Source organism: Porites lutea, chromosome 5, assembly GCF_958299795.1.
Source record: "Porites lutea chromosome 5, jaPorLute2.1, whole genome shotgun sequence".
Taxonomy (NCBI): domain Eukaryota; kingdom Metazoa; phylum Cnidaria; class Anthozoa; order Scleractinia; family Poritidae; genus Porites; species Porites lutea.
Window position 1 is genome coordinate 32,159,939 of NC_133205.1, and position 22,182 is coordinate 32,182,120.

Sequence of the window (22,182 nt, forward strand, 5' to 3'; positions counted from 1 at the left end):
CTGTTACGCAGGCCAGACTCGATCCGAAGCCAGGAACTTTGAAACCGCGCAATAACCCGGCGAATGAAATGATATAGCAGCTTCGCCAGGCTTTCAGATAGTATGGGCGTCGCATAAAAAAAAACAGTGTTCGCTTACAACAACTTTGCTATTTTTGCACGACTGCGACGTAAAAATACCTAGTTTCGCGTTTTACGGCGAACATAAACAAGCAGCAAGGAAATTATATTTCTCTTTCTGAACCGGGTTATAGTCCCTTGGAATTCAACTTCTGGAGGGTTTGCCTAAATTTGACGCAGAAAGTGGGCAGGAATAATTGCGATATAGACTGATAGAACGCAAATTCACTCTTAAAGCTACGTTCTCGTTTCCCACGTCGCGTCATTGGACGGCGTTTACCGCAAAAGGCAAACGTCAGACTCGAGTTGAAAATCTCTCAGAATAGAAAATAAGCAATAAAAACAGTTCCGAACGATTCCTAGGGTTAAAACTCGCATAAAACTACTTATTTTTGTGTAGAAGCGATAAGGAGTAAACGGAAAATAAGGGAAAAACTTGGTCACGTGGTACAAATTCACGTCTGCCGTTTGGCGTAAACGTGAAACTTTCTCTCTATTATCTCCTAACATCCCACACTCCCGATTTTCGCTCATCTCCAGCAACCCACTTGTCCTTGCTCCCCGGACAGTCTTGGCAAAACGTGTGGAGGAAGCAGACATTAGGTCACGTGTATAGCTGATTCAATAAAGGTTGCTTTGGGCATTGGTAATTGGGCACCGGGATTTATTGTTTTATGGTCATTCAAGCAAATCATTGTATTGTTCTGTATGCGCAAACGCCCAATGCCAAATTACCAATGACCACTTGCCAAAGCAACCTTCATTGAATTAGGTATAATTCACTCTCCTCTCAACTGACTTGTCCCCAGTCGTCTCTCACTATCTCTCTCTAGCGGCGCGCGGGGTGTGATGGGAAGGAGGAAAGCGAGGGAGAGACTCTTCCTCCCTTTTTCCTTCCCATCATCCCCTGCTCCCGCCACGCGCGTTACGCGAAGACGACTGGGAACGAGTCCGCTCCTCTCATAGTTATTAATATGCGAGGAGTCGAATTTGCACAAGATGATGACTGCAGCCTCCATGCTTCAAGATAGTTGAAAAAGTAGCGGATCGAGAAAACTAGCACGCCCATCTTCTCCGTTTCGCGTGCCTTTATTTTCGGCTGTCCTTACTATCTAGGAGCCTGCAAAAGTTTATGTAGATTGCAACGTTCCTGGAGAAAAGGACAAGAGACTGACAAACGGTTGGAACGTTTACAGATGTCACTGTGATACTGTTCATATTTTTGAAAGTACAAGCACAGCACTGAAAAAAAAACACTCCTTTTCTCCATAATCTATCTTTCTCCTTGATTCTCATTATTCGGTAATTCGTTTTCTTCTTGACCACAGCTAACAGGTCACCGTTAGTCTTAATAGTTATTCTATAATCTTTCTCGTATGAAGGTAGCCCATAACAGCCAGGCATCTCCGGTTTGGCTATGTCTTCTTGGATTTCTTCGTTTTCGATTTATTCTTGGATACTTTACTGGCCGTTTTGTCTTCTTTTTCGCAGCTTGTTTTCAGTTTCTTTGTCGATTTATCCTTCTTTGGTTCCTGCCAAGAGCCAAAATGAAAACAGCGCGAAATTGTACCATTATACAAATTAAGGGAAAATGCCCGAACTTTCGGGTGTGCAAATAATATACTTGCTAGAGTCACCGGTGCTGGAGTAGACTTCAACAAAAACTGAAAAGCAGGGAAAGCGTTAAGTGAGATTTCAGTAATTATTTTTTATAGATTCCTGACTGTAGTCACGAACATACAATGTCAGAGCACTGGAGATTTCTCTAGGAGTATTAATCGCAGGCGAATTTGGTGTCTTAGTCGGGTATTTTCAAGATAGTTTTTTTCTAAGCGGTTCACTTGCCATGGCTCTTAAAATGCCACCTGACAAAAAAGTCGAGAATGCACTTAAGAGTTAATGCTGCCCCTACTTTTTACCTTTATCGTCCTTTTAACAGTATCCTGGTTTTTTGTTTCATAAACCTCATCTTCCTCTGTTGAGAACAATAAACGATTGATTAGAACTATTTTTACGTAACAGTCGCCACATCAAATGTTAAGCACTCTTAGATTCACGTTTACGACAAACGGCAAACGTCAATTTGTATTGCGCATGACTACGGACGAGAAGGAGTCACAAGCTTGAGCTCTGGGGTTCGAGAATGACACTGTCTTTGATTCACTAAAACTACTTTTGCGCGCTACACATACCAGTGCATTGAGAAGCCAATTTATACCGAAACGCGTGGTCATTCTTCGTTTATATTATACAGTTACCAGATCTCGCGGCAGAATGAAATTCTGGCTCCGACACAGTAACCGGGGTGAACTCGTGCCAGTATGACTCAGCCGAAATAAGATTTTCTGGTGGTAACAGGTAAACGAATACAGAGCCATGAGAGAGAGCCGGAGGGGACTTGCACTGCTAGAAAAGTGCCCAGGTGTCATGTAAACAACCCCTTTAGACTTGGAAACGTTCTCGTGCAACTTGTCACGCAACGGAAAAAATAAAACAACACTAAACCTTCCGATGAGAATTCTCCTCCAGAATCTTCTTCATCTTCTGTCTTTTTTCTTTTTGCTCCTTCTTCCAATTCATTTTCTGAATCAGATTCAAGGTCAGATGGAACCCACATTTCTTCATCTGATTTATCATCTTTAGCCCTCTGTTGCTCGCGATCTACAAAATTGATATCATTATTTTGGAGAAAAAAATCCCCTAAAAGCGAACCTTGTTCGACTTTTAAACGATTCTATTTTATATATCATCAGGGTTTGTATTTAACCATTTGCCAGTCAATTTTCTCCACAAATTCATAGAATGGCAATGATGTGAACAATAACAACAAAAAATATGTCTGAATGCACACAGCAATTTTACCTGAAAATACAAGACAATAGATACTTTCCAAAAGTAATTTAAATGCCAAAGAAGAGATAGATATCGGGCCACTCCATACAGTAATATTGTGTTTGTTCCGAATGGACTTCCAAGTCTGTTTGTCTGAAAACCTGAAATGACCTGTCCCATCCCTGCAAAAATTGGCCGCATTGAAGTGGGAATGGGACACGCAAAGCTTTCTGGGGTTCTGACCCCATTTTTTGACAAAGACGGAAGGTATTTCTTGATTGGGCATTGCCCTCACAGGCAGCCAAATAATGAGGCATTAACAAATCTAGTCTACTAATTACATTGTCATTCTTACATCAGAAAATTGCACTATTGAAGATGCTTTAAGACTTCATACTCACGCTTTTCCAATGCTCTCAAGAAACGCTTTCCAGTAACATGTGTTTGAATATGATGAGGCGTATTATTGATAAACTTTTTGGTAAGTTCACAATAAAGCTGACTCCTAAAAAAATTAATAAAAAAATGAACAACCTCAGGACAAGTGTCTGAACCTCACCCACATTTGATCCACACCTGGATCACATGTCACATCATTGGTACATTTGTGATGCAACTGGTGTCTCTTAAAAACAGAGGTTTCAAAAGAGATCTCTTAAGTTTTCATGTAAACTACCTTCAAATTATGAACTTAAACTCCCGGTTTCACAAATCAAAAAGGTGGCTTTTGAAAAATCAGAGAAAATATATTTCCCAAGGAGCAAGCACACCATAGGTTTCCCAGCAATTTTCCCAAATGAAACTGTCAAACTTGAAAACTTATGGCAGACATTTTGATTGTAGTCCCCTTCCTTTCTTGTTAATACTTAGCCAAAAGGAGTTTTTAACAGTTTCTATGTACTATCATGGTAACTTTTAGCACTTGACCATGCCATTCTTGGTAGATTCCTGTTGATTCTGACACTTTGCTCACAATTTTAATTCACACTGAATGTTAGAGACACAGCCCCTTTAATCTGTGAAACATACCAGTTTTTTCTGATGGCAGAGGAATATGGAAACCAAATTTTGCACAGACTTACCACTTGAATTGGCAGCCTTTCAATCTACATTGTGAGTGTAAGTTAACTAAATTTATCTTAATATTATTACATCCTTGTAAATACAAGCCTGATTCTCAGACGTCTGAGGTTGTTTGCAGCCCCTTCACTTCCTTTGCAAATAACAAAAGCCTTCGATTGAACTGAGTTTTGACAAGCATTCCACTTTATCATTCTTTTCCTCAGAATCAAGAAACACTAAGTAAGTCATGATTTGGTTCAGTTTTAAACAAAAAAAGCCATGAATCTGGTGGAAGAAAAGCCTCTTTGCTTCAAAGTATTATGATGAACTTGCCTAACTTAGTTTCTCACAAACCTAGAGCTCATTTAAAGTACAGTTGAACCTCTCCAAAACAGCCACCTTTAGGAGAGAAGAAAGTCACCGTTGTAGAGAGGTGGCCATTGTAGAGACGTATAAACAAGAGTCAATGTATGGACTTTCTGCCAAAAAAAGTGGTCGTTGTAGAGAGGTGGCTGTTTAGTGGTAACCTGATTCTCAGACGTCTGGGGTCGTTCGTGGTCCCCTCACTTCCCTCCCTGGAGAGAGGAAAGCGAAGGGACCGTGAACGACCTTGAACCTCTGAGAATCAGGCTAGTTTAGTGGAGGCTCAACTGTAATTTTGATCAAAGGTAATAAAGGATACATACGGTACCTATTTTTCCTACTTGGTGCTAAAAATTCCTTATATTCTTCAAATCCAGGAGATGTATTTGGAACATCTTTGACCAGTCGTTGATATTTTTTCCCTCTTGTATAGTTTTCAAGGTCTGATATTCTAGCTGGCAATTCATGTCCTGTAAGCTTACACTTCACCTACAAAGGATTAGGAGAGTGGATTTATCACAGTTAGCTGAAAAAATTAAATGTTATGGTCACTATAACCTTTTTACAATAGTAGAGAACAATAATAGAGCACCAGAGCACTACGAATCCTTTTTACACCAGCCCCTAAGTTGTAAGTGGGTGTCACACTTGGGTGTCCTGTGCCTTTCTCACTTTGCTCTGGGGCAATGAGATGTTATCACGACGAAAGTGCTAATCTTCTTCTTTCCTTTTTCAGTCCTACTGCCCCGACTTACTGCTCCTGGGTCTTCGAATAAATTAATAATAAAGGACCTGTGTGACTCCGTCAGTCAGCTCCGTGCGTCCGTTCCGACGCGTGAAGGACAGCATACGCGTGAAAATCGTAAAATTATTTCAAACGCTATGATACTTTCGTATTTTGCTAAGTACTACTTTTGCCGATGCTTTAGGTACCTTTTCCCTGTTCTGCTCGTCTTTAAAAAGTTCAAAGTGAGGATGATCTGTAAGAAACTTTTTAAGGGACCTTTTGTCCGCCATTTTTGTCATTTGCCTCGAGCTGATAGCGAGGCAAGGTACACTTCACAGGAGGGAGGGGTGGTAATTACAATTTCTAAGTATTTTTATTTTTGTTTTTGCTATTGTTTGTATGTTTGTTTTCTTTTTCCACGCTATGGAAATGTTTTAAAATCAACGAAGAAATCGTTAAGTTTAAAAACTATTCTTATTATCTCATCAGGACATTTAAAATTGTGCGAATGTAATCCCCTTCACTCCCCGACTAAAATATGATTTTGTTCACCGAAAACGATCACCATAGCGAGAAACAATATGGCGGTTAAAAACAGAAATGTAATTGTTTCATAACGTTCTTGTTCGCTTATCCGATGGGAGAAAACCAAGCGATGGATCAACTAAGAGGCAATCATGGCTGATAGTGGAAATTATTCTTTTTCCAGCCACAACCTTCCATCACCTGCAATGAGGCAGTCTTTTAATAGACCGGCGATGATGTTACAGAACAGCAAATTACAGTCACCGGAAAACAGATTTGGTTTATCGCCAAACAAGGCAGCTGAAAGCCAAGACGATAAACCTTTTACAACAAAGGAAGGAGATACTCAAAGGGTGAAATTTGCGCCTCATCCACCATCTTCACCGCGAGCAAACGCTCCTGATTCTAATGTCCATCGCGTTGCGGGGTTAAATTCAAAAGGAGTCAAGAGATCCCGCCACGAATCCCCAAGGAACTCTCCATCTGGGTCAGAAGATGAAAGGAGAATTCATAAACAAGTTAATAATGTGATACTTGATCCTTTGCCCATGAGGCGAGGAAGTACAGGGAGTTTGAATAGTATGGGGTCCAGCGAATCTTTGGGTAGTCCTCGTCAAAGAAATCGAAATCTTAGGGGAGTAGAACCTCTAAGAGATATCGTTTCCGATAAAGATATCACTGGTAACTTTAAATCCTACCAGAATAGAGCAATATCTGACGATTCTGGCAGAAAAATTTTGAAAAATGTGGTCCATCCTATGAGAGTAACACATGACCAAACTGCAAAAGGAGAAAGAAATGTTCAAGAAAGGTTACCTGTGAAAGTGAATTCTGAGCAGACAGTTTCTTTAAACAATAAAACTCCTTCTGAAGATGAGGTCACACTATCATCTTCTAATGACAGTTTGACAAGTGTGAGTGACAGTGAGGAAGATTTAGTAAGTGATAACGACATACCACGAAACAGGAAATTAGAATTAGGGAAACATAGAGATCCTAATTCAACTCTTCCCACCGTTCCTGGTCAGCTCAATGATAGAACTCTTGCATCAAACTCAACTGGTTTGTATGAAAGTATTCATCCACAGAAGGTTGATAATGTGCGGAATAACTCAACCTCAGATTTACGCAATCTCAGTAAGGAACTGGAGAGAGTTGCTACTAATGATGAGAAGTATGGATCAGATACAGACCTGTCTTTCCAATCAACAGGACAGGCCTCAAATCTCTCCACCATGTCCATGTTGCCGCGTGTGTCTGCACGGACAGCACGGACAAGAAGTGGCAACTTTTTAAAAGAGGAAATGGAGCGCTATCTGCCTGACCATCAAATTGGTGTGTTTGTAGCTACCTGGAATATGCATGAAGAAAAGGTTAGTTGTATGTTTAAACAAGTTCCAGTAATTTGTCATAGACATGACTATCTCATATGAAAGACCATGAATTGAACATGGTACATGATTTTTCTTTCTAAAGTCAGTTTATATTAACCCATTCGCTCCTGGAGATTTTGCCGAAAAACGCGTTTTGAAGCTAGTCGAGTGGTTTTCTGGTCACTGTCGTGCTATAAAGGGCTAAAACTTACCAGAAACTGGTTTACAGGTCGTACACTTCGCGGCCTTCTGATCCAGATGCAAAATATCAGCTTGCGAAGTTCGGGCATGCGCAGAAAGCAAAATTTCGAGATAGTTTTTGGGTTTAAAAGTGACACAGCAGTCTTGACTTTTACTTTTCGCTTTCTCTGCTCCCTTCTTTTTTCGCTTTTCTTGCCTCATTTTTTTTTTTCTCTTTCTGGGCATTTAGTAGGCTTCAATTTGGTGGGAAGAGTTTTTAGGAAAGCTTTTAGGATCTTAGGATTAGGTGAAAGGAAAGGTAGGTGGGTAATAGAACAAGATTTTCATGGAGATTTTCAGGTCAATGTCTCGTGGTTTTTTGCTTCTTTCTCCGGTGTCCTTGACTGAATTGTGCTCATTCTGGTATGGTTTGAAAGGTCTCTTCACTCTGCACAAGTTAGCAAAGAAAGTTGTCCTTGACCGTTAAAACTGATGACGTCACAAAGGGTAGAATGGACCTGGATCCGCACGGGCGGTTACTGGCGGTTCAGGGGCGAATGGGTTAATCTTGTGACAAATGAGAAGGCTATCAGTCAATATTCTGTTGATAACATTAGTCAGCTAGGAATAATGACAGGTTAAAAGTGTGCATATTTCAACCTGTTTGGTAGTTGTTGAAAAAGTTTAGGAGCAGTGGTGTAGAGGTGGGTTGTGGGTGTGTCTGACTATGCTATAATAATTTGAAACTATTTGCAGGCACCTGCTAAGATGTGCGATGTTAGCACAATAATAATTATTATTAAATGTAATCATTATAATTAATAATTATTAGAATTATGTTACATAAAGGGCTATAAAATTTCAAATATTCAAATAATAACGCATTTAAAAGCACGCACTTTGTGTGGAAATAAAATCGCCATGTTTAAGAATTGAAAGGTAATGTAGATTAAGTAATTGATGAAAAATCAACATTAAAATTTAATATAAGAGATATGCTTGATTAAAAGAATTGAGATAGAAAGTGTATGTTTGTCCTCCGGTATGCTTTTGCCATATGTCACCAACTAAAGACAACAAGTGATAATGTTGGCTTTTTTATTGTCAGAATAAAAAATGGTATGATTATTTTTCTATCAAAACAAACTTGTAGTCAGCTTTGGTTTAACGAAAACTGTAAAATGAGGTGTTAACTTAAAATGATACAACATAGTCTTTTATTTGTGTTCTCTACAGGAAGTTCCGTTTTACTTGGATGATTTTCTGATACCAGATTCCACTGACTTCCTACAAGATCTTTATGTTATTGGTTTGCAGGAAAGTACATCAATGAGGTAATAGATTTTGGTTTCCTTCCACACTTTATTGCTGTTAAATGTTGCAGGCCTGGATAAGATCATTGCAACAACATTTTAAAGTCTATTACAGCCTTAGGTGGCAAGAAAGCTCTCTGGAACACTCTGGAGGCAGGGCGGGAAAAGAAAGGAGAGCTTGCAACAGCAGCTCTGGAATTTGAATATATCTGCATCAAAAAAGTCGATGTGAAATGCTGATTGGTGGAGATGACATTAGTAATGATGTCATCACCCTTGGCACTTGTGCACTCGTTTCCACTTTGCACTGATTGGCAGAAATCTGACAGCTCAGTCAACGCGAAGCCACAGGGAGATTAGAGGTGGAATTCAAATTCCAGAGACGTAGCTGCAAGCTCTCCTTCCATTTCCCGCCCCACTGCCAGAGTGCCCCAGAGAGCTTGCTTGCAGGCTTTTACTGCTTAAGTTCCTATTTTTGATTCCATGGACCGTAGTGTTTTTCCTGAATTTCCAAACAGAGAGCATACCAAATATTGAAGCTGCAGGGAAAAGGCCTCCAAGAGATCGTTATTATTAATAATTGGTGATAACGATCTCTTGGAGGTTTTTACCTTGCAGCTAATTTGAAATTATTTGAAATCAATTTTGCACCAATCAATAACATAAACAATGAAATTTATAATTTAAGAGATTATTATTAATTGTTTATGTTATTGATTGGTGCAATATTGATTTCAAATAATTTCTGGTATTTCCTCATATCTTCAATAAGTGTTTTGTTGTTTGTTTTTGAATTTGAGGGAACATGCCAGGTCTAGTATTTAAGAACTAATGAATTCGGCTTTCGTATCATCTGAAACATTATGGAGATCAAGGAGGGCGTTATCCATTGAGGCTGTATTTATCGTTATTTATATTAATATTATTATTCCAGGAAAGAGTGGGAGATACGCTTGCAGGAGACCCTTGGTCCATCTCATGTATTGATGCACTCATGTTCTTTTGGATTGCTACACTTGGCTGTGTTTATCAGGAGGGAACTTGTTTGGTTTTGTTCTGGTAGGTGTTCTTTTTGAGAAGACAAGTACCTATAAATATACTCAAAATTGATTCCCCCCCCCCCCCCCCTCCCTCCCATTAAAATCAAGGGTGGGAAAATGGCAGATTTGACCTTTCATTTTTTGGGGGTGGGGTTTCTTTTCCATTCTATTCTGTTCAAGATTGTAGCTTGCCACTCCCCCTGAATGAGGTACACCCAGGGGAACAGCGAGGAAGAAAACTCATTAAGATTGGAGACACAACAAACTGCAAGGTTGTTATTAGAGAAAAACCATATTCCTTGCTAAAGCAGTGTTAGATTTGTGCAAAAACTAAGATGTCCTTGTTGTCCAAAGGCAAAAGTTGGTCATCTTGGCCACGAGGCACCTCTAGCATTCTGCCCTGTAACTGTTTTGACCTTGTATGTATAGTGTATGTGTGATTACTTATTATTGATGTATTTTTTCTTCATCAAATAGCTGTGACTGAGGACAGTGTATCAACCAGAGTTGGACACATGATTAAGACCAAGGTTAAGGAGGTCTCTTTTTATCTAGAGCTAAATCTCTTCAGATGTAGGAAGCAAATGGTCTAAGGCAGTATGCACTTCAAAGCTTTCATAATTTATGTCATTCCTCATTTAAACTTGAATTTTGTAGGTCTGTGTTCCCCTAAGAGTTTTGATAAAAAATATCACCTTTTGGAGGAAAAGTTTCAAACATTAGAACTTGCTACTGAAATTTAACTTAGACTCAATTATCACTAAGCAGCTTCTTGTGAACTGATGGTTAAGGGTGTCATTAGACAATAAAGAGCATTTAACTACTAAAATATTTTTGGCCAGAACCAACAGTAGGTGAAAGTGTATGAACAAATTTTTAATGAAGGTGAAGTTTAAAGGTTTTTAAAGGTCTTTAGTTTTGGCAATGGGAGTGAATGGTTAAGTGCTCTTGATTTCAACTCAGTCTCCCCAGGTTTAAATCCCTAATCTGGCCTCTAGCTAAGGTTGGTCTTGGTAGCACCAAGTTCAACTCCTCTGCTATGCTTGTTTTTATAGCTAACTGGCTCCCCTCTGGCCAGCTGGGACTCTTACCTGCTGCATTTAGTATTAATAAACTAATTTCTGTCCTTATTTGTGAAAACTACTGGGTCACCAGAAATTGTGTCACGTACAGCTGTACCACTACAATTTACAAAGGTATTTTTTTAGCTTTTGAAGTGTGGTTGTGGTCAAAAGCAATGCAATTATTAGGGTTGCTCATTCCCGTTCATGTTTTAATGCTTCTTGCAGGGCGCATTGGCTGTTTCCTTCAGTATATTTGGAACATCATTCCTCTTTATTGATTCACATTTTACTTGTAAGTTTTCCATTGAACAGAGAAAATTATTGCAACAGTCACAATTGGTGACAAAATTAGTTGAGACACTTTATCCTAAAGGGCGTCTGTGATGTTTTGCCATCTTCAACAGGGAAAAATTAATGAAGCTTACTGGCCCTTATTCCTCCCCGGTGATGTCACACAAGCTGTATGCCGCTTGCAGCTTTGCCTGGGCTCACTTATTTTCTTGTGCCTCACTTTGCTCTCCACTTGGAATGGAAAGTTTTCTTGCAGGCCAACTTTGTTATTGTGTATGATACATTTTTGGTCTGTCTGATAATTAAGAGCAATTGTAGGTCTGGTATGTGGAATGTGAAATGAATCATTTGAGAATAATATTTTTATCGTTTGTTAAATTACCCTGCAGCTGATGAGGGAAAATCTTTGGATCGTGTCAATGATTACAAGACAATCTGCAAGTCTCTTTCACTATCTCCGGATAACAAACCCAATGCAAGCAATGGTTAGTAGAGCTTGGATTTTTCATGACCAGTATTTGAACTTGATGTGTACTACACCAATTGATCATGCATTCTCTTTCAAACACTGGAAAATTCTGATTGATTCTTCAACAATTATTTACAAGTTAGTACAGCCATTCATTTTCTACAGGCTAGCTCTTAGTTTTACATTTGTCCGTCACATTTTTCTTTCTTCTTTCAGATCAGACAGATCTTACGGCAAACTTTGATCGAGTGTTTTGGCTGGGGGATTTTAACTTCCGGGTGACTTTAGAAAGATCAAAAGTGGATGAGATGCTTGAGAAATATAAAGATCAGGAAACTCCAGAGTGTGAGGTTGGTATAATCCTTTAAAACATTTTAAAACTTTTATTTGCCCTGCTGCTTTGAACTTCAGAACTTAAAGTGAACTCGAAATTGTTACCAACTAAACTTTTCCATTGCTGAATTTTTTGCAGGATTTATTGGAAAAAGACCAACTGTTAGACCTCATGGGACAAGGTGACTGTTATTTTTTTTTCTTTTTTCTTTTTTTTTTTTGTCCCTGTAAGTCAAAGGTTTTCACTTTTTTATTTTAAAAGTAATTTCGTTATTTCTTTTGTTTTGCAAATTCTAAAATGTATTGATTGACTTGTTATAGCCTGGGACCAGGTTCCGCACTGGGGAAAAAAGGAGAAAAAAATCGGTGACGGCGAAAAAAACGGCGTTCGAAGCGAGCTGAACGGCGGTCAGGGGAGGAAAAAGGCCACCGCTCGCCGTTTTTCTTTTTGCTGCTGCGGAGCCTGATTCCAGGCTAGGCTTGTTAAAATTCTCTCAAGATTTTCTTTTCTTCTGGTGGGTGATTTTTTTTACAGGTAAAGTGTTTGTTGGATTCAGTGAACCACCAATCAGATTCCTTCCAAGTTACAAGCATGATATACAGAGTGATACATATGATTCATCATCAAAGAATAGAGTACCTTCCTGGACGGTAAGTTGTTACCTATCGAAGCTGACCGGCTCGCACGCATTGTGCTTGTTTTCTGGCCAAAAAATTAGCCGGTTGTCTCATTCAACTAAACGCAAACTGTTTTGTAGTGATTCCTGAATTGCATTCATCTGAGTCTTTCCGTCGTGAAGCCTATAAATCCCTCGTGAAAAAACAAAACAAGCGCAAATAAACTCAGCAAGATGAAAGATAGCTGGAGAAAACAGCCGACATTTTGCGGGACAACCACTTGTGAAATCGCGAAATGTCGACTGTTTTCTCAAGCTAGATAAGGGAACGTGTAACGGTCAAGTTAAAAAAGAATTGTTCAACCTTTACTGGAAAAAGAGAAACACCTTTTGCAGTGGAGATGTTTTCCGTTCGGCCTTTCCCCTCTTCTCGAAAAAATTACTTTGTCCATGAAGTTATCATAACGTGGAACTTGCACATTTCAAAATAACGATTGGTTTTGTTTGCTTGTTTGTTTTGCAGGACCGTATTCTTTACCGGAGTAAAGATCTATCAAGTATCGAGCCATTAATGTACAGCAGCTGTGTATCTGTGAAGACGTCAGATCATAGGTAAACTAGCTTGCGTGGCAAGCGTTAGCCTGCCTTGCAGCCAACCCTGACGCATTTGGCCTGCGTTGCAGCTGGCCCACGCATAGCGCGTCTGCGACGCGGATAAGGCAAGCGTCAGTTAGTTTTTTGTGGTTAGTTTTTATGGGGTCCTCTCCCCTCTAGTGCGCACGCGTCTTCAAAATTTCTTCCTTCACCCAAAATAAACTTTGCGCCTGCTACGCAGGCAACAGGACACATCTGAGTTTTTGTGAAGCATGTTTCTACTTTTGAGCCTTTTGGATAAAGCAGTGATCTGTACCCATGACCTGTGAAATGTTTCGTGGGTTTTGTTTTTACCACTAGCACGAGTAATTAGACAAAATACCAACACTGTGAAATAAGAAGGAGTATTATTTTAAATAATTTTGCAGTGAGTCTTACTACACGTCCATGCGTTTGTGTTGTTTATGTCTTGATTTTTTTTCTTACAGGCCTGTATTTGGTATTTATCGAGTCAAACTTAATCCTTGTCCTGACAGGTGAGTTGATCAGCATCTTATTTCTCCTGACCAGTATCTTGCCTTATTCTACCACAAAGTTAAATGACCTAGTTATGAGAATGAAGAGAATAAACACTTAAGTTATAATGTTCTAATTTTTACACAAAGTTTCCTTAATAGTGCCAAAGAATGTGTATTATGTGCTGTTTTGAGAAAATGAGTGTCGACAGAAACTCATAAGGGGTTGAATTCAACCCCTGGTGTCGACTAATATTGGGGGCGAGGTCGTTCTTTTTTTTAATTGTCTTTTTTCATGCACAATAGAATGCAAGTAAAGCTACTTTTTCTTTTATTTATCAGCATTCCTCTGACTGGAGGACAATACATTCGGGATGTTTACGTAGAAGGTATGTTTGGTCTCAAAACTACAGAGGAGGTTAAGCCTAGCCTGCATAACAGGCGTTATTTTTTCGCGTTTTTCAGGCGAGCGAAAGCAAGCGCGAAGCGAGCGAGGAGCGCCAGACACGGCGCACGACAGGGGAAGGCAGAGAATTAATAACCTTCCCCCAGCAACTTGGGATGAAACAGCGACGTTTTTTTTTAAAGTGCTAAGGTTATGAGAAATATTGTGTTCATGTGCATGCTTCAGTTACTGATCCATTTTTCTCGAGTCAACGACACACGCTCAGTCGGTGTGTGGTAGTTTCCTCGGGTCGTTTCGTCTACGAATAAATCTTTTACATTCATGAATAGGAAAAGCTAAGTGGATTATCTTAAGCTGAGACCAGGTTGAATAGTTTCAAAAAGTAGTTGACAAGACAGCTGACTTTTGCTCGTTTTTGTCGTGAAACAGCTAACCGAAGAAGAGCTGCAGGACCCAGGACTGACGGACAAAGCGCTGTTTGCGTCATTCTCTGAAGTGAACCGCATCCGGGAAACATGCTTCCAGTTGCAACAAGTAAAACCTATCTGTGATATGCCTTCAACGTCAGCTCTTTGTCATCCTCTAGTGTTATGAATGTATAGAGCCACTGTGACCAAATCCTTCTCCGCGTTCAAAATAGGGACTTTGCCATCGTGGCAGTGTAAAAAATGCGGACTGCGGACTGACTGTGGACTACTGTTTTTAGGGTTAGAATATAATGGGACTATTGTTGTTTCATACTGATTTGCATGGTGAAAACAGTAGTCCGCAGTCTGCGTTTTACATTGACCGCTTTGCCATCCGACAACGATGACGCCAATGCCTTTTCCCTCAGGTTTCTCTCGTACTCTTCCATACGGGGAGAAGGAGACCACCCTGGGAACGAGGTTGACTCCAACAAAAACGTCTCTTAACAACGGTAGGCGCGTCTTTCAAGTCAGCGGTTTGCAACACCGCGACTTTGAAAACGGAGAAGGTTCTGGAGTCAAGTTTCCGCATGTTGAGTGTGTTGAGCAAAAGATGAGTTTAATGAATTTCCAAATATGAACAGAGCAAGGTCAGCAGGTGTAGAAACATATATTTCAACGGTTCGTAGTGATGTTAGTAGTTTTACAGTGTGTTGCGTTATCATTAATCCTGGTTTCGCACAGGTTTCGTTCGTTGAAAATTTAGTTTTAGATCTTTTATTTTTGATTGTACATAAGATAAAATTAATTTCAGCGAAATAACGGTCGCTGCCGCATGCATACGTAATAAGATCAAGGACCCTTTCATGATGTAAATAGTCAGATAGTTGAAAAGTAGTCAACCCAAAGTAAACCAAAAACAAAACAAAACTAAACTATTGAAAGGACTGTTTATCGTTTTAGCAGTTTGAGATTTGATATTTGATAAACTTGGTATTGTCCTAACAGATTATAAGGACACTAAAATATCCCTCTTGGTCATATCGATCTCTTGATCATCGTTATCCAAAAACAACAGAAGCAATAGGGCAATTGCACGATGACGTCATTTTACTACAACTACCAGAATCCTTGAGTTAGTTGTTTTCTTGTGCAAATTAAGGCTATTGTTCTTTAATCCTCGGCGGGATTGACAAATTTAAATAACAAAGCAAAACCAAAGTGAATTCTGGTAGTTGTAGTCAAATATCGTCATCGTGCAATTGTCCTATTCCAGAAACTTGCATCTTACGCTTTAGACCCTGTTTACATGGAGTAGAGAGCGTGAAAACAAAAGAAACCAACCCCACTAGACCGGGGTCCCCCACTCCATGCAAACAGGCCCTTAGATAGTTAAAATTCAGTTAAGACATCTTTAACTTTAATGGAAAGGTTACTGCTTATATTTAAAGTAACGTTATTTATACCTCTTTCTGTAAAGCGGTTTTGTGTTCAGTTTTTTCCGTGGCCCTCACGAAAGTAATGAAACCCAACTGACATAAGGCAAACCAGTTGGCTGTTTACAATTGTGCAGGGTCGAGCATTTGAACTCGAGCTTACCGAGAAGTACTCTATTTATTCGATTAAACGCCGCGGCGTTTATTAAATTTTTAGCGTTTCCGATGCGGCGTTTATTCAAGGGCGTTTATTGGTAGTTTTGTTTCCATCTGCGGCGTTTTATCGAATAAATACGGTAGTTTCCCTCGCAGGCGCTCGGGCTGGAGTCACGCAATGCTCCCCGTCCCCACGAAGGGGAGCATTGCGTGACTCCAGCCAGAGCGGCTGCGAAGGAGACTAACCGAGAAACAAATTCAGAAAGCTTTCTGGGCGAGACTCTCACTGGGGACTGACAGATCGCAAGTCTCGTGCTCTGATCACTCACTCATGATGGTAAAGCAACTAAACACCGGTGAACCGATCAAATTCGCCGGAAATATATGTTGCAGTAACGACTTGACTTTTTCTTCGTATATTTTGATACTTTATTTTTCTTGCCACAATTGAATTTAAAGCCGCTGTATGAATATTTATATTGCCAAGTGATGGCCTACCCTGAAACAATTATTTATCTAATGGTATTCTAAGAATAAGGCTGGGTTATATGAAGAAAATCTTTGTATAAAAAAATGGTGAAAAATAAACTGAAGATAAAAAGGAAGCATCAAGCTTGAAGTTTATATACAACAACCGTGCTTTTTTAACTCTACCTTCGATTCTGGGTCCGTTGGTATTGTGGACTGGTTCAATCACCAATGATTGAAAGGAAACTAAACACTTCCCCACTTCAAATGGGTGCAAGCTTTCGCCGCAACGATTTTTGGGATCTTTTGGGATCTTTTGGGTGGACAACCGGCACTTTTGATTGGTTAATGGTTGCCTTGAATACCATCGACCAATCATAGCTAACGCTTGTCCAACCAAACCATCCCAGAAATCACTGCGGGCAAAGCTTGTACCCATGCTCCCTAAAGTTTCCGAAAAGGGTTATATTCACACCACAACACCAAAAAACATCCATATTCTGGAAGACTAGAAAAGACTGGGACCGAATGCCTCACTGGTTTCTTTGAAACTCGTGGAAACTACGTCCTGTCAATATTGTGAGCCATTCCTGTTTCGTCCTCTGGTTAATCCAGGGTTATTTAATGAGAGCGTAGTACCAAAGCGGGCGCAATCTGGTACCCTGAACCCCAAATACCAGCCGATCCTATAGATTTGCTTACAAAGATTGTAAAAATACAGTGTTATGAGTCATAATGTTGAATCATCTTTAAAACATCGTGAAAAACAACAAGCAAAACTGTTTCAGACACTACTTTGCTAGAAGCTTTAACATCGGACGTAATTACAACTCAAAGAACAGTCAAACTAATTAACATTGTTATCTTTTTACTTTTACTAAAATAATATCGTTTTTATAGTTGTCTTGTCTGTTTCCTCAAACTCTTCAGAGTTGCATTTTTAAGTGTTTTCCGTCCTAATTTACTTATTCAGCCGATCAAGCGTACCCTTAGACCGGGGAACAGAGAATAACTTTTCAAGGTTCTTACTCTTTTCCTCCTAGGACGCAGATTGGCTTACGTCAACTTTCATAAACTTTACTCAAGCCATGTTAGAGCTATTCTTTTCTTATCAAATAAATTACGCACATTTTTTATTATATGAAAGACCTTTTTACTCATTTGAAAAGTACATAAAAAACTTCTTTCGAGGTAGAAAATTATTTATCTAATACTATTCGCAGCTTTCTTACCTACAGATTTTTGAAGCGTCCAAAAATATATTCTTTTATCTGTTATATTAGAAATACTCGGTCATATCTTTTTATTAACAATATGTACATATTCTATTAATTTCTTGGAAAAAATATGATTTGAAAGAAAAGTAATGATTAAAACTGTACTAGTACTTTTAATAACTCGGATTTGCGCGTCTTGGAATTCTGGCATTCACTACATTTTGCCTTGGGATCCCTCCTTTGGCGCGAGTCTAGGCTTTGTTCACCTTACGCAAAATGGCCTTCGTCCCGTCTCGAAAAATAAATATAGCCTTACTCCAGCCTCTTCCCTAGGTCAGTTCGCACTATTTGCGTGATATGAGCGGAGGACGGTTTGGAAACCGACCGCGAAAGCGAATTCTCCCGACTTCTCCCGACAGACTCCCGGCAAGCTTGACAGGTGACGTCACATCCAAAATCGCCGGAGGTGATTGGGAACGAGGCTGGCCTTACTCAAGAAAATGAGATAAAGCCTGCCTGGGCAATAAACTTCCGGCTTTTGCTGGCAGGTCCTTTGGGTTAAGTTTTCATGGATAATAGTTGTTCTATGGCTGAATGCGATTTCGGTCTCAACCGTCTTGGTCCGTAAAACTCCAGCACGTTTTTAAACATGTCTGTGTATTTGGAATAATCTATTCCTGAGGCGCTCGAGGAACACCTTATAATCGAAGTGTTTTCCGTCATGTCTTTAGGAGATGAAGTCAATGCGTTGCCGCGCAGAGCTAACGGAGACGACGAAACTTGCGTCGTGTTATATCCTCGAAATGTCCGTGGCTTTGTATTGTATTTCTCTTTACTTTTGCGGGAGATAGTCCCTAGTTCATTTTCTCTGTTTTTGACCCACGCGTCACACTTTTCTATTGGCGAGTACTGGGCTCTAACCGCCTGAGGGGTGGTTGAAGTTTTGGGTTCAGCTCGTGAATTTGTCACTGTGGAATTTAACTCCGCTCTTTTAATAACCAAGTTCGCCGATGGTCTTCTTTCTTGCAGTGGGTTTAAGTCTTCACCCTTAAAATGGAGAAGAAATGGTTCAGTTATTACATAGCCATTTATTAAACACTTACAGACGTACCAGGGGTAAATTACGCCTTTAAAGTAGGCTAGCTTTGACAAATTTGGTAGTAATTTCAGTTAAAACGCAGCCAGTACTTGTAAACTGCAATTTTGACCACAAACATAGCAAAGTAAGTAAGAAATTACCTAGTGCAAAAAAGCCCTGACTTTTGCCAAGATCTTTAAAAGGTAAAGACAACGGTCTAAACTATTAGCACACTTAAGGACTTTAACAGATTATTGCTTGCTTTCGAGAAAATTTCGAATTGTAGATTTCATGTCATCGTTATTCTGTTGCTATGGAAGCGGCGATGTCAACAAAACATACTCTAAAATAAAGTTCAGTTATTAGATATAATTATTGTTACACATGTCGCTTCACTTTGTGGCTTTTTTGTATATGCACTACAGCCTAGTTATGGAGCATCAATCACGAAGGGGTGAGACCTTGAAAAATGGGTGCGAGCCTCCTTAACTCAACTCGGAGGAGACTAGGCTTTCTCAAAGTCCTTCTCGTTTTACGATGACCTCTACGTATACCTCATTCATTTCGTGCTCCTCGCTCGACTTTCATAGTTCATAGTTTGTTGGCAAGTTTAACTACCGATTACAGATCACGACTTAAGTTTACTCTCCTTTTGTTTGTTGGTCGACTTAAAACCCTTTTTTTTATCCGTTCTTGATGTGCATGAATCTGCAATGATTATCTGTGTGAAGAATTCCTCTACTCCCTATTGTTTTTTGTTGGACTGTGGATGACGTTATGACTTGTCTTTCGTTTCTTCTGATGTAGTCCTTCGTCAAGTTGATGCATCCTGGTTGTGCCTCATTTCAAGGCCAGGATACGCGATTTAAGAGGTAATGTTAAGCAAGCTAATATTCGGGATTGTAATTATGAACGGGATGCAGGAGATGTTTTTCAAAAGAAACGATGTTCGAAAGAGAAACTTTTTCAACTAAATGATGAAAAAACTTTCATTTTGACTTAACAAAATGTGCACATCTTTCTCGAGCTTGTCATCTGCCTATTTTGACACTACCCGCCACCGTTTTTATTCCATTATCTGCCACTGGTCCTCCTATAAAGGTGAGATTTTTAGAACCAGTATAAGGCACTTTTTGGAACGTATGATCAGGATCGACATAAGTCAACAAAAAGCGTCGGGTTACGGGATTGAGGGAACATTTTGGTTGAGAAGACGGGATTGAGGAATCCTTTAAAGGGACCCTCTGCTATTAGACTGTTCACAGTCCCCTATTTTTCCGTGAGATCGTCGAAATATAGCGCGTCTTACCGTTAATGTTGGCCATCTTGATTTTCAAATGTACCGAGGGGGCGGACGTCGGGGATTATAGCTGTGGGAGAAGGAGGCGGGAAAAAACCAAACCACCCCCGCCCCCTAAGTAGTGCTCAGCGACCATTTAATAATCTTGAGAAAGTGTACCCTGAGATAGCGGGGTTGTAAGATTGCATATGACGGGAAAATAGAGGACTGCGAACAGTCTACTCTGCTATCTATAGTATCTCACCTGTTTACTGAACTGGACCATGTGACCAACATCAGCGTGTCCTTGTGACGTAATCTCAAGAGTTACATCAATGTGGGCTTGGCTCCTGAAAAACCAAGACAACTTATTAAATTCTTTTCTGCATTGTGAGGCAAGAGAGGATGAAGTTAATAACGCTGGTACAACTGGACAAGTTGAACGCTTGTGAGGATGATATAACGGTTTTGAGAGCAGGCTTAAGTTAATCCTGGGTTAGCGTGAAATTTGAATCAGTCTGATCTGGCCCAGATCTGGCCTGTTCACCATCCCCTCGCTTTTTTTTTCCTGCTCACATCTCTTCGCGCCGTCCCCACGATCTAAACGCCTGAAACAGGCTAGCCGGAATCAATGGAATCCGCGTACAAAGCAAACTTCAAGTGAATTCTTTTGGCCCGTCACGCTTACAAATGACTGGTTAACAGACAAAATATTTTTGAACTAAGGAACTGGGATTTAAAATCTGACCTTGGGATGGGCTATGATTGGCGACCTTGAAACAACTTAGCCCGTGAACGCAGACGTATTTGAGAGTAGCTACGACCGGAAATACGTGTGTTGGCAGGCTGGGCCAAGTTGAATCCCTAAGCGATCAGTTTGTACTCTTTTGAAACTAGTTTAATTGAGCCAAATTCAGTTTTGGTATTTTCCTTTTGACTTACAGTCTTTACAAGCGCCAGTTTTCGGTGTGATTGATTGTTGGTAAGGAAATACTTGATCAACAGCGATTTTATACTAAAGCTAAAACAACTAAAACTGAGTGTGGACGTTTCGACGTCATCATAACAGCATATGAGTAACAATTTTGGTAAGACATTTTATAATTACGATATCATAGAGGCCAGTCGCAATATGCGCTTTATAAAGGCTAATTTGGCAAGTCAACAATAAATTTAACCCTAATTGGCTCTTGTCCCGTCAGCGATTATATTGAACATGCAATTTGCCTAGACAGTTTTAAATATTGGTTCATTAATTAAACGCCTTACCACTGAGATACGACTTTCGGTTGAGGTATTTTCCTGTTTCCTATAGTTGGCCGCCACTGCAATTTCCTACCCTGAAATTGCCCTGGCAGAGGCAAATTAGCTGGTTTACACAACTCTTTTGACGAAACAACAATGAGAGGCTTAGTAGTATTGTCTTCTTGCGGTATTTGTTCTTCCTTCATGCTTACAACACTAGGTACAGAGGGAACGTGCCTCGATGCTGAAGATTCCGTTTGATCGCATTTTTTTCCAAAATCCACGCAAGAATCAGACGCCCTACGCCTATCGTTTTTACAAAGCAGATCTTTGTAAGCGTTTTCTTGTCGGATAGCCTTTTCGTTCCGATACTCTTCGATGTATCGTTGTGGTTGTAAGTAATGCTTGAACTCTACGATATCCGCTCGGTTTCTTGTAAACTGTTTTGAAATTGCTTTTCGCGGAGTGCCTGATCGATGTTCTTTGGAGTCAGCTTTAGATGGGGTAGATCGACGACAAACTGTTTTGTTTTCATTAGAAATCGTTCGCTCCGTAATCCATCCAGTTAACTGAGGCTCGCTTGAACTCAAAACATTGTAGGATTGAACTGTTTCTTCGGCTTTACTAGACAGTTCTACGAGGGCCTGTACGAAATGGTCGATGTCTTGAAATTCGTCGCCCTCTTGAGAAAAAGGCATTTCCTATTTTCATACCGGTATCACAACTGTAATTAGATGTGAGTCGAATTATTATCCCCGCTACCGAAGTCAATTATTAGAGCAAATTGCTAAACAAGCAGGCTAATCGCTTTGTTTCCATGGTAATGTTCTTTCAAAAGAATGGTTGATGCAATTTTGCATGAAAAATATTCAATGTGCGTTTGGTATGTACATGTTTTATTAACCAGAAAGCGCAAACGTCGGAGGACCACCTGACCGCAGGTTAATATGCTATAAAAAAATGCTACATTTAAATATAAATCGACGAAAAAATATTTAGATTATAATTGTACTCGCGTCACGCCGTCTTGTCCTGACCTGAGCGGAGTCCTAGGGGAGCGGGAGCCCTTCACT

At 39.9% G+C, this 22,182-nt stretch overlaps 3 protein-coding genes across 3 annotated transcripts; 1 reads left to right on the plus strand and 2 right to left on the minus strand.

Annotated features, from left to right (window-relative positions):
* Nucleotides 1–1,305: 1,305 nt before the first annotated feature.
* LOC140937168 (surfeit locus protein 2-like) lies at nt 1,306–5,428 on the minus strand. The gene is made up of 6 exons (XM_073386700.1): nt 5,310–5,428; nt 4,705–4,865; nt 3,353–3,456; nt 2,625–2,780; nt 2,039–2,094; nt 1,306–1,651 (listed from the first exon to the last, which is right to left on the minus strand). Exons 1-6 carry the CDS (start codon nt 5,400–5,402, stop codon nt 1,535–1,537), a joined length of 687 nt encoding a protein of 228 aa, XP_073242801.1. The 5' UTR covers nt 5,403–5,428; the 3' UTR covers nt 1,306–1,534.
* A 71-nt stretch (nt 5,429–5,499) lies between these two features.
* LOC140937169 (phosphatidylinositol polyphosphate 5-phosphatase type IV-like) lies at nt 5,500–15,975 on the plus strand. The gene is made up of 13 exons (XM_073386701.1): nt 5,500–7,001; nt 8,418–8,515; nt 9,429–9,553; nt 10,012–10,064; nt 10,824–10,890; nt 11,279–11,374; nt 11,575–11,708; nt 11,831–11,873; nt 12,227–12,342; nt 12,832–12,920; nt 13,391–13,438; nt 13,760–13,806; nt 14,253–15,975. The coding sequence occupies exons 1-13, from the start codon at nt 5,781–5,783 to the stop codon at nt 14,315–14,317; spliced, it is 2,202 nt and encodes a 733-aa protein (XP_073242802.1). The 5' UTR covers nt 5,500–5,780; the 3' UTR covers nt 14,318–15,975.
* Nucleotides 15,976–16,611: 636 nt separating this feature from the next.
* Nucleotides 16,612–21,807, minus strand: LOC140938545 (uncharacterized). The gene is made up of 3 exons (XM_073388031.1): nt 21,134–21,807; nt 20,130–20,214; nt 16,612–18,554 (listed from the first exon to the last, which is right to left on the minus strand). Exons 1-3 carry the CDS (start codon nt 21,805–21,807, stop codon nt 18,066–18,068), a joined length of 1,248 nt encoding a protein of 415 aa, XP_073244132.1. The 3' UTR covers nt 16,612–18,065.
* Between the last annotated feature and the right edge of the window lie 375 nt (nt 21,808–22,182).